General features: G+C 40.7%; 1 protein-coding gene across 1 annotated transcript in view; it reads right to left on the reverse strand.

The window, feature by feature from the left end:
* Positions 1–377: 377 nt before the first annotated feature.
* STYXL2 (serine/threonine/tyrosine interacting like 2) overlaps positions 378–12554 on the reverse strand; it is a 140487-nt gene continuing 128310 nt past the window's right edge. Inside the window, exon 6 of the mRNA XM_073617369.1 lies at positions 378–3826. Within this exon, the coding sequence (XP_073473470.1) occupies positions 1113–3826 (2714 nt within the window). The 3' untranslated portion in view covers positions 378–1112. The remainder of the gene's footprint in view (positions 3827–12554) is intronic.

A 12554-nucleotide genomic window follows, 5' to 3' on the forward strand; every position in this document is an offset into this window, starting at 1 on the left:
ATAAGGTCCATATTATTGTATTACCAGATAACATCCAATATTCTCACCTAGATCCCTGAAGAAGGGGCAGCCATATTCCTCCAAAACCCGTTACCTTTATACCTTTGACCCATCATTAGTAAAATCTGGAACTGAAAGTTTCAGGTGTATGACTTTTTACCCAAGGTGCTCACTTTGTCAGCAAAGTCTTGCCAAATATACCAGTTGGGAAAACCTGAAAACTCCCTCTATTAATAAAGCCAGAAAACACAAACCACACAGAATAAATGATGGGGACCATAGTAGACAAGAAAGCAAAAAATGTTTATTGTCAAAATAGTAAACAGCATAGTAAACAAATTTCATCATAAGAAGACCTCTTCTCTTTTGGTTAGGGGATAAAAAAATACATTCACATTTTATTTAAAAGTATACAAAATGTGTAGGATTTGGGGTTACACTCAACAATTTCAGGGCATGTTGTTACACCCTGCCTTTGTGGTCGTGAAATGGTACGTAGATTTGACTATGTATGGAGGCTTTATGAATACCCTTGTGTTGCAACTGTCATATGAATCATCCAAATTATAGGTCAGGACTCAATGTAGGAGCCACTACCTGGGGTTCACTTTTTTTTAACTGAGCATCGTGGACAGACTCTCCAACTTTATACTTTCACCCAGCACAGTTCTGGTTTTTAAACATGCACGTTGATTTTTGGGCCATTTATTGGTCTGTAGATAACTTTAGTGTCTTTATAAAAGGGAAATGTGGCTATGCCTGTAGTTTCTATGAGGGGGGCTGGTTGCACGAGGGAAGGTACGGTATATCTTTTTTTTCCTGTTTGAAATGTTGTAGGGTGTGTGTGGATATGATAAGGCTTGACACTTATGTTTACCCTTCCACATGCTGTGTGGCTCTCTCCATAACTTTCGTAGCTATCTATCTTATGGCATTAGTCTGGGTGGCAAATAGCTTTGGCATTAAATAAATATGATTCGCTAAACTTGCTGAGAATCCAAAAGGATGCAAAAAAGCTAAATATAAGCTTCATGGAGATGCCCACGTTCACATGTTTATGAATTTTATGAAGATGTGTGAATATTTTGGACAATATTTAGGTGTACATAAATTTAGTCTTCTTCTTTGCATCTTCTAAGTCTTGCTTTGGCTTCCTCCTGCCTGTTCCTCCAGGCAGCAATGATAGCATCATCATCATCCATTTCTTTTGCTTCCTCTTTGTTCTTTCTATACCGAGACCATCTTCCCTCAGAACTTTGACTTTCCATTGGATTTCCATTCTCTTTGTCCTCGTCATCTTCACTCTTCCTGGAACTTGGAGTAAATTTTCTTTTGGAGCTGAAATCAAATGAGTCCGTCTCACTGGAATCTTCAAGATCTTGAAAACGACTTGTTCTAGCTCTCCCAGTGCTGGAGAGGTCAATGTCGTCCAATCCGTTTCTGTCTTCTAAATGGTCACTGAAGTGGGGTTCCGGGCTCTCATTCTTCATGTACTGAGAGTTGTGAGCCTTAGAATTCCATACGTAGTTGCTTTCTTCTTCTGAGGATGCTGAAAACCTTGATGAAGATCGTTGGGTGTCTCTGTAACTCTGGTAAGATGAAGAAGCGTCTTTGTCTTCTTCTGTTAATCTCCTGCTGTAATCCCCAACTTCAGAATTTGTCTCTCTCTGATGGTCTGATCTCCTTGCAATCTTTTCTGAAATGTTCTCACTTTCTGATGTTGTTTTGCTTTCGGTTTTCACATTATTGAGCCATTTGCTAATATTTCTCTCCAGCTCGGAGCTGGTACTCTTGGAACTGTAAAACTGACTGCCTGAATAGGAAGCCTTTTCTCTTTTGTCCCACTCTCGACTTGTAGGCAGTCGGGAACTCTGAAAGTTTGTACTTGAGACGCTCTCCTTCTCTTTTTCTTCCTCATCATTGTCTTTTGCCTTTTTCTTTTTGAACAAATAGCTGCGCTTGTTATCAGACACAACTTTTTCCTTACGATACTGGGATAATTTTTCTGTGAGCTCCTCTCTCAATTCGTTTTCTTTCTGGTTAAGCTTTTTCAGGTCAACATCATCCATGAAGAGTCCATACAAAGGCACACTGGTTTGGGTGATCTTCCTCTTTGCACTTGATATGTTTGTATTTGAACTCATTGATGTGTTGTAAGACAACACAGAGTCCGTACTCTTAAAGTCCCTTTGTTGCAGCCCAGAACCAGACAGGCAGGACCCATCAGCTCTACCAAGTATTGAAGATCTGTCGTCATCCGCTCTTCTTCCAAGATCTCCAGAAGCCATACTCATAGCTGAGGAAGCTCGGGACATCATCATGATCTCATTAGTTTTTTGAGCTATGGTTTCATTCACCACATTTGCTATCCAGTTTTGAATGCTTGTGATGGCAATGGCATCTCCAGCACCAGGAGGCAGATTGGGTGGAGGAGCTAGGGGTACCTGTGCTTGACTTACCTGAGACACTCGTGATCTGTTGCTTTGCATGCTTAACACGGACGCTGTGTCACTAGCACCACTAGCTGACTGGGCACCAGCAAAAAGAGCAGCTAGTGGGATAGTACCGCTCAATGAACTTTCATTATCCCAACCACAAATAGATTGGCTCTCCTCTAAGTTCTGCTTGGAGCGTTCCAGGAGCTCAACCCTCCTCTGCCTACGTTTAACAGTTGCGCTGTCTTCACCTTTGGCAATTTCGACAATTTCATCTTTATTTTCATTGCCCACTTTCTTTTGTTGTTTTAACTTCCATGCTTGGTAAGCTGTTACATCAACATCCGACTGACTGGTTTCATCATCTTCTCTCTTCTTGTTTTCATCTTTGCTTTGAGAATCAGACGCTTCGGAATCCTTTTTGTGGAAACCAAACTGAATTCTTTTAACCTTCCACCTTTCCAGTGGAGTGAGTTTACTTTTGTTGTTTTTGCAAAAGTTGAACAGGGAACCTGCCTCTGAGCAAAGACTTTCCTCATCAATGTCCTTGACTGTAATTTTATCCCCTTTCTCAGCCTTAGTCTTGGCTTCCTTTTCAATTTCTAAGAGTCTTTCATTCCACATGTCCCAGGTACTTTCTGTAGATACGGAGTCCGATCTCCCCTTTTTCATTCTACTTGCAGCAAATTGCTGTTTCAGCATCCGAATCTCCTGAGAGGTAACACTTTCCACATCGCTTATTTCACTGGGCGAATATCCTCTCTCACTCATTAGAGAACTTACATCATCTCCAGGGTCAAGGGATTGATATTTACTGTTTTCTTTCTGCCAGTTGTAAATCATCTGCCGGACATAATCTTTATCTGCGTCTTCTGGAAGTTGAGGGCCTTGTCCACTTTCTTTTGTTGGTAGCTCTTTAGCTGGAAGCCCTTGTTTTCTTCTCCATTCTTCATAAAGTTTTTCTTCTTCATCTTCGTCAATGAGTGTAGGCTGTTTTGAAACCACACTTGACTTTCCCATCATGCTCATGGCACTGCCCATGACGCTATTTGTATCTTCTTCCTCCACGGTGATAGAGTGAGCCTTGGCACTAATGACACTCTCCACATCTTCTTCCTCTACCACTATTGAATGTGCCTTGGCTTGTATGACGGAACCTTGACTGGTATTATCATCATCGTCATCAACGTCAAAATATTCACGGTCCTCAAGCAAGGTTTCATTAAGTTCTCTAAGCTGTTTAATAAAGCCGTCGTTGGGGTAGATTGCTCGCTTTTTGCGTAACGTCATTAGGGCTTCTAGAATGGTCATGTGATGAAAGATCATCAAGTATGCTGAAACCAAGACTGCTGATCGACTCATGCCCATCTCACTGTTCACCAAAACTTTACCTGTAAAAAAAAAAATTGAGATTGAGAATTGAGATTGCCATTGCTCTGAAAGATGCAAATATCCTAAATAAAATATAACTTTTAGATGTTAGTTGATTTTTTTTAGGTTTGCATTTATACGAAGGTTCTTCAAAAAGTTTCTGCACTTTTTTAATAAATTTTAAAAAGTGCGGAAACTTTTTGAAGACCCCTCGTCGGTCAGGTGTAAATTTAGTATGTTTGTAAAAGCTTGATACTTTAAGAACTCAAGCCCTGTTGGGCTTTTATGGCTGTCTGTTTTTCCATGTGGAAGAATCTTCCTCACTTCCTGTTCTAGTGACAATGGACAATGACAAAAGGAGAATTCTCCAAAGAAGACACACTCATCCATTAAAAACACTTATTTTTAATATGGTGGGGAAAGGATAAGAACTTTTGTAAGTCCACTTTCATGTCTGAAGAAATTCCTTCAACTTTCTGTTCCTGTGATATTGGTCACCACCAGGACAGAAAGTGAGAAATCTTATATTTTTTCCTCTCTCTCTTTCTCAAAATCCTCTGTTGGTATTCCTGATAAATAAAACGGTTTTATTGCCACTAAGTTATCTGATTGGCTTACATCAGTGGTCTCCAAACTGCAGCCTGGGGACCAGATGCAGCCCTTTGCTTGCCTTTATCTGGTCCTTGGGGCTGACACCAACAATGAGGAATATTTCATTTCTCTGACACCAGCAATGGGGCACTATTCCTCCCATTAACACCATCTAAAGGGCACAATTTCTCCCACTAACTTCATAGATGGGGCACAATTCTTTCTATTGACACCAACGATGGGGCACAATTCCTTACACTGACATCAATGATGGGGCATAATTCCTTCCATTGATACCAACTATGGGCCAGAATTATTCCAAATGATACCAACAATGGGGCAGAATTCTTTCCACTGACACCAATAAAGGGGCACTATTCCTCCAACTGACATAAAAACAGTAAAGGTATATCAGAAACACTATATATCACTGATCCTAGTGCTCAAGGAAAAAAAAAGGAAATTGATGCACTATAACAGCTATTATAAAATGAAGTAATTTGATAAAGATGCAGCGATAAAATTAGATAAAAATTATCACAACATTAACGGAGCTAAAAGACAAATAAGTGCAATAACTTGTAAACCGCACATTAATCTGAATTCACATGCGACAAAGTCCCAACAGAAGTCCGTAAGGAAAATGTGGTGCTCCGTGACCCCTCAGAATTGCAGGGAAGCATCAAAATATAAACACCATCAATGTAAAAGAAACCTCGTGCTCAGAAGTGATCTCCGTTGGTAATGCACTTACCACAAACAGGCCAAAATATAGCCTTAATATCTCCTGGTACACCTGGATGAACTCCTATTCTGATGAGCATATCCTTTCATGAGACTGCAATGAATGGAACCTGGTATCTCCTTGTGATGTGAAAAAGGATCCTGCTTTTAAGTATTTCACGGTAATCTCTTTAAGAGGCTCACCCAATTTTACATGCAAAAAGAAAGGAATTCATATAGAGTAACACTGTTTTATTGGGGACATGCCCACAACCGATAAAACTATGCTTACAAGAAAGTTGAATAAAAACAGCAATGTCATGTAAAATACACACTAGGCAACCTATAGACAGGAGAGAGATAGGACCAACACTTTCACATGGGTGTACTGGCCATCGCCCCATTAATACATATATTCGTGACCTCACATCCAAAAGTGTAACAATTCTACAGGGATAAAAGCTAGGGGCATAATTCCACTTAAATCAATACATAGTGGAAAAATAGTGGAAAAATACAATGGAGGACATAATATAATAAGCAAACTTTCAAATAAAAGTAGGGATGCGTGCTCGCTGCGATTAACAAATGCACCTCAGCAAAATTGCTTGCCTAATCGCCTATCACTAATTATAGCAACTATCAAGTGCACTGCAGCGAAATCGCATCTCGACATAAGCACAAAAGTGATGGTATATAAATTTATATTTAGCAACAATTTATTATCAATCTCACTTATACTAAAACAAATATGTATATGAAAACAAATCCTTCACTGCATCAACACGCAGTGTCATGTGTCATACACAATCCTATTCCTCAACACTCGAGTTGATATTTAAAATATATTAAGAAAATATAATAAAATATAATATATATCTATAAGAAGCAGATACTTATATACAAACAATCAGGAAAATCCTATAGAGATCAAAATGAAGTAATATATTTTATAAGATCCCTGATAGGTATGAATGGCAGGAAGAAACTCTAAAACAAGTCTATATTTAATATGCCAGGTTAGACTATAATAGTTGGACTGCAAACAACACATTAGTTTATACACCACCATAATGTCACTCTGCAAGGAAAGGTATAAAATAAAATATATATATAATCTCACCTATACTAAGAGAACATGGTCCAATTCAGTATGAGAGTATACAATAATCTAATTACACAGGAGGCCTCAAAACAGAGGAATGAGGCAAAAAAAAAAGAACAAAGAAAATGGGCTACATTATCCCTATCATTCCCCATCATTGGCTGTTGACCTAAACCTATCTAAGCCTCTGATGTGGGTGTTCACTTGTTGACATGCTTTAGATTTTCTGCATGCATAAAAACCGGCACAATCCCAAAACATCTGGGGTCTAGTAGGGGGGTCCAAGACCTTTTTTTACTACTATGTCACCGAACGAAGATGTCCTCCTATAAATAAATGGAGGGGCGTCAGGAAGGACTCCATTAAGAACGTTATCATGACATAAAAACAGGGCACTATTCTTTCCACTAACACCAAACATAAGGCGTTGTTTACTCCCACTGGACGCCAGAACATTCTCTAATTCCAGTGGCCCTAGTCCAGCCCCCCTAAAGCCTGAAGGACAGTAATCTGGCCCTTTGTTTAGAAAGTTTGGAGACCCCTGGTTTACATCAATGGAAATGATAAGTGTGCAGACTGCTTTACAATATCCAATTTGTTTTTCTTATGTAGCAACATTTTCAATTTTCACAGAGCTAGAGGATGCCCAGGTATTACAATTGTCACTCTGATGTTACATTTAACGTATTGGCCTCCATATTTTGGTGGAGGTGACAACGTAACATTCGGCACATTATCCCATCTAAGGCAGCTGTTTCTACTCCATCCCACCGTTGCTTTGTTTTTTTAATTTCGTTACAGACAATAAGCATGTCGATAGTGCTTGGCTTTTTTATTAGAAAACCCAACATAGTTCCCGAATTTGAGTGTCATGGATGCTTCTTCTAAAGTGTCAGCAATGTATCTCTCCTGGACTCCTACCCTCCTCTATAGGCTAAATGAAATAGGTACTTGTCAACCGGGACAGATGCCTATGGGTGGCCAGCCACCAGATCATATGTGAATGTTGGACCGCCCTTTACTTTCCTTGGCCACCTTTACTGGAAACAGCATTGGTGCTTTTTTCAGTCTTTGAAGCCTAAGTGCAGCCAAACAGTTTTTTAAATTGTGTGGGTTAGAACCATAGTCATGTTTATATTGCCTTATGTGTCCTTTTGCTGTGTGTGTCCCCATTGGGAAGATTTACTTTTACTGTGCGTGTGACAAGAGCGATACCAGGACAAGGTCAACCCATGCACATGGCAAAGATGGTACATCAGCGCTGCTTCTGCCTGTTTGACAGTTGCAAGGTGCAACGAAAAAAAATGTTTGATGGTGGCTGGCACCATCAGAGTACCAGAACCTGCTGCAAACTGCACACCCTAAGTATTTCCAAGGTGCAGACAACAGACCTCACCACTGGAGACATGTTCCTCTGCTCAGGCTTCTTCTGTCTTGTACGGGAGCTGGAAGCAGCAGGGCGGATCAGTAAAAGATGAAATAGGTGAGGGCAGGTCCTCAGCTCAGTTGAATATACTCTACAGGTTGCTGCCAATACCTAAAGACACTGTGCCCAGGACAGCTGCCCCTCCTGCCACCCCCTACCCCAGTCTAGGCCCTGGACAAGAGTCAGACAGAGGAGAAAGTGATGGGATATCTCTGTGATGGGGGCTGCTAGGGCACATTCATTTCATAAACTGGAGAAGGGTTAGTACCTCTATCAGCTTTTTATTTATTGCTCCCTTTGTCTTCTTTTACTAGGGACACCCTCTTTTTCCTTTTCCTGGTGTCTAACAGGACAGGAAGTGAGGGGAAATCTCTCCAATGAGGACATTAGACAGCAATCAATCCTTAACAGAAAGTTTCACTCCTACCCACTATAAACTTAAAAAAAAAAACATTTTTTCTATAATTTATATCGCATAAGTAAATCAAAAGGCAAACAGGACAAAAACAAACAAAAAAAACACACACTCACACAAAAAAAGAAAACATTATGCTAATCCCATAACTCATACAAATGTTCCATTGACTGGATGCAATATAGATAACCATTTAGTAGCCCGTCATATGGAAGATCTGTTTTATTGCTGGAACCAAAATGTCTTCCATAACAAATAGATTCTGATGCTTGTAAAAACTATATATATATATATATATATATATATATATATATATATAAAAGTGTTGGGACACCTGCCTTTACACCCACATGAATGGCATCCCAGTCTTAGTCCGTAGGGTTCAATATTGAGTTGGCCAACCCTTTGCAGCTTTAACAGCTTCAACTCTTCTGGGAAGTCTGTCCACGAGGTTTAGGAGTGTGTCTATGAGAATGTCTGATCATTCTTCCAGCACATTTGTGAGGTCAGGCACTGATGTTGGACAAGAAGGCCTGGCTCGCTGTCTCCACTCGAATTCATCCCAAAGGTGTTAAATTGGGTTGAGGTCAGGACTCTGTGCAGGTCACTCAAGTTCCCCCCACCCAAAAATCGCTCATCCATGTCTTTATGGACCTTGCTTTGTGCACTGGTGCGCAGTCATGTTGGAACAGGAAGGGGCCATCCCCAAACTGTTCCCACAAAGTTGGGAGCATGAAATCGTCCAAAATGTCTTGATATGCTGATGCCTTAAGAGTTCCCTTCACTGGAACTAAGGGGCCAAGTCCAACCCCTGAAAAACAACCCCACACCATAATCCCCCCTCCACCAAATGATTTGGACCAGTGCACAAAGTAAGGTCCATAAAGACATGAAGGAGCGAGTTTGGGGTGGAGGAACTTGGCTGGCCTGCACAGAGTCCTGATCTCAACCCGATAGAACACCTTTGGAATGAATTCGAGACTGCGAGCCAGGCCTTCTCTCCAACATCAGTGTCTGACCTCACAAATGCGCTTCTGGAAGAATGGTCAAACGTTTCCATAGACACACTCCTAAACCTTGTGGACAGCCTTCCAAGAAGAGTTGAAGCTGTTATAGCTGCAAAGGGTGGACCAACTCAATATTGAACCCTACGGACTAAGACTGGGATGACAGTAAAGTTCATGTGCATGTAAAGGAAGGCGTCACAATACTTTTGGTAATATAATGTGTGTGTGTGATCCTGCACATCCCTTAGTGAAAGCATCTCACAGTAAATACAAAAACACTGGTTAGGCACACATTTAACCCTTTGATCGCCCTAGATGTTTAACCCCTTGCCAGGCAGTGTCATTAGTACACTGACAGTGCATACTTTTAGCACTGATCACTGTATTAGTGTCCCTGGTTTCCGCAAAGTGTCAAAAGTGTCAGTGTCCGATAGTCTACCGCAATATCGCAGTCCTGCTATCGCAGTCCCGCTATAAGTCACTTATCTCCGCCATTACTAATATAAAATAAATAAATAAAATTTCCATAAATATATCCCATAGTTTGTAGATGCTATAATGTTTGCATAAAGCAATCAATATACACTTATTGGGATTTTTTTTTTTTTTTTTATCAAAAACATGTAGCAGAATACATATTGGACTAAATTTATGAGGAAATTTGAGTTTTTAATTTTTTTTTTATTGGATATGTTTTATAGCAGAAAGTAAAAAACATTGTTTTTTTTTTCATGTTGGTCTTTTTTTTTTTGTTTATAGCGCACAGTGATGATCAAATACCACCAAAAGAAAGCTCTATTTGTGGGGAATAAAATGACATACATTTTATTTGGGTACAAAATCGCATGTTCACGCAATTATCAGTTAAAGTAACTCAGTGCCTTATCACAAAAAATGGCCTGGTCATGAAGGGGGGGGGGTAACGTTTCCGGAGGTCAAGTGGTTAAAGGCACTATATAAAATAAAGTTTATTATTATTACTCATGAAAATACTCGGTATCGGCACCTATACCGGTATGGGTGTTGGTGCAACCCTAGTTTATATGTAATTTTAGTACTACTTTAAGCTCTGTTGGCAGGTACAAGTTTGTATTTAGTTGTGAAAACCTGTGTTAGGTAACTTGAGGTGTAATAAAGAATGTGTTCTATTCCATCTGAATATCCAGCTTGTTCCACCCACAGTTCTATTCAAGTGGAGTCTTGCAGTAGCACAGAGTAACTTGTGTGTGCTCAGGCGCAGAGTCCAACTACTTCCAGAAAACCGAGATGTGACTGTAAATTATATTATTATTCTGCAATTTTATTTTTATCCTTTGTTATTGTTACGCCTAAAATATCGCTGAAACCCCTGATGATTCATCACCCAATTTCAGGTCTGTCAAGCAGCAGCAGGGTATTTTTATCTGTTTTGTGGACACAGGGGCCTCTCTCTCCGAGAAGGGACTGGTGGCAGCTCTGTGGTGTGCGCAACTCCGCTCAAGAACAGAACAGCAGCCTATGTGTTCAGAGGAACGAGAATCAAGCATGTGCAAAAAACATCAGGATTGTATACAGAAGTATATCTTCATTGAAGAAGGCAATGGGGTTGATTTACTAAAGGCAGATAGGCTGTGCACTCTGTAAAGTGCAGTTGCTCCAGATCTTAGTAAATGAGCAGAAGCTCTGCTGACTTCCATCATCCAATCATGTGCAAGCAAATATGCTGTTTTTTTTATTTTCCTTGCATGAGATTGGGTATTCTTTGCAAAGTGAAGCTTTGCCTCGTTTACTAAGCTCTGGAGCAAATGCACTTGCAGAGTGCACAGTCTTTAGTAAATCAACCCCTATAGTTCAGGCCAGCCTAACAGTTTAATAAAACATCTACAAAACTAGAACAAATGCGTATCTCCTCACTCCTCCGCCCTATGCTCCTCTCCTCCTATCACCTCTCCACCTTCTCATCTCCTGTCCTCTTCTTTTTCATCTTTCTCCCTTCTTCTACTGCTCTACCGATCGTCTCATCTCCTGCTCACTCCTCTACCCTCTCCTTCTCCTTCCTATCTTCTTCATCCCTACCCTGCTCTCATCTCTTCTTATGTCTTCTTATCTCCAATCCCCCCACCCTCCAAGCCCTTATGTTCTACCCCTTCCCTCCGCTTCACTCATCTTCTCACCTCTTTTCTCTTATTCTTCCTTATCCTCCCCCCCTCTCTGCCTTTTCTCATCCGTTCTCTCCTCTCCAGTTCTCACATCTCTTGTCCCCTACATTTCTCTCATCTCCTGCTCACTCCTCTACTCTCTCCTTTTCCTTCCTATCTTCTCCATCTCTTCTTAGGTCTTCTTATCTCCTGTCCCCCCACCCTCCAAGCCCCTATGTTCTAACCCTTCCCTCCTCTTCCCTCATCTTCTCACCTCTTTTCTCTTATTATTCCTTATCCTCCCCTCCTCTCAGCTTTTTCTCATCCGTTCTCTCCTCTCCAGTTCTCACATCTCTTGTCCCCTGCACTTCTCTCATCTCCTCCTCTACTCTCTCCTTTTCCTTCCTATCCTCTCCATCTCTTCTTAGGTCTTGGAAAAAAAAGATATCACCACTCTAGGGAGGTCAATCAGGAACAGACATCTCCTCCATGCTGGAAATAACAGGTGTCGGCAATGCTTGTAATGAAGTAGAGAGAAAAAGTCCTGGACAGCCGCACTCAGAATAATGAATTACCTTTAATAAATGATGATCATAAAACATACATGCCACAGCAGAATAATGAATTACCTTTATTGAATGCCACAGCAGAAAATTGCAGGAATTCTGACGCGTTTCACACTGTAGTCAGTGCTTAATCAAAGCACTGACTACAGTGTGAAACGCGTCAGTTTTCCTGCAATTTTCTGCTGTGGCATTCAATAAAGGTAATTCATTATTCTGAGTGCGGCTGTCCATGACTTTTTCTCTCTATTTCTTCTTAGGTCTTCTTATCGCCTGTCCCCCCACCCTCCAAGCCCCTATGTTCTACCCCTTCCCTCCTCTTCCCTCATTTTCTCACCTCTTTTCTCTTATTCTCCCTTATCCTATCCTCTCCATCTCTTCTTAGGTCTTGGAAAAAAAAGATATCACCGCTCTAGGGAGGTCAATCAGGAACAGACATCTCCTCCATGCTGGAAATAACAGGTGTCGGCAATGCTTGTAATGAAGTAGAGAGAAAAAGTCCTGGACAGCCGCACTCAGAATAATGAATTACCTTTAATAAATGATGATCATAAAACATACATGCCACAGCAGAATAATGAATTACCTTTATTGAATGCCACAGCAGAAAATTGCAGGAATTCTGATGCGTTTCACACTGTAGTCAGTGCTTAATCAAAGCACTGACTACAGTGTGAAACGCGTCAGCTTTCCTGCAATTTTCTGCTGTGGCATTCAATAAAGGTAATTCATTATTCTGAGTGCGGCTGTCCAGGACTTTTTCTCTCTATTTCTTCTTAGGTCTTCTTATCGCCTGTCCCC

This window comes from Aquarana catesbeiana, linkage group LG02 (genome assembly GCF_042186555.1).
Source record: "Aquarana catesbeiana isolate 2022-GZ linkage group LG02, ASM4218655v1, whole genome shotgun sequence".
Classification (NCBI taxonomy): Eukaryota; Metazoa; Chordata; class Amphibia; order Anura; family Ranidae; genus Aquarana; species Aquarana catesbeiana.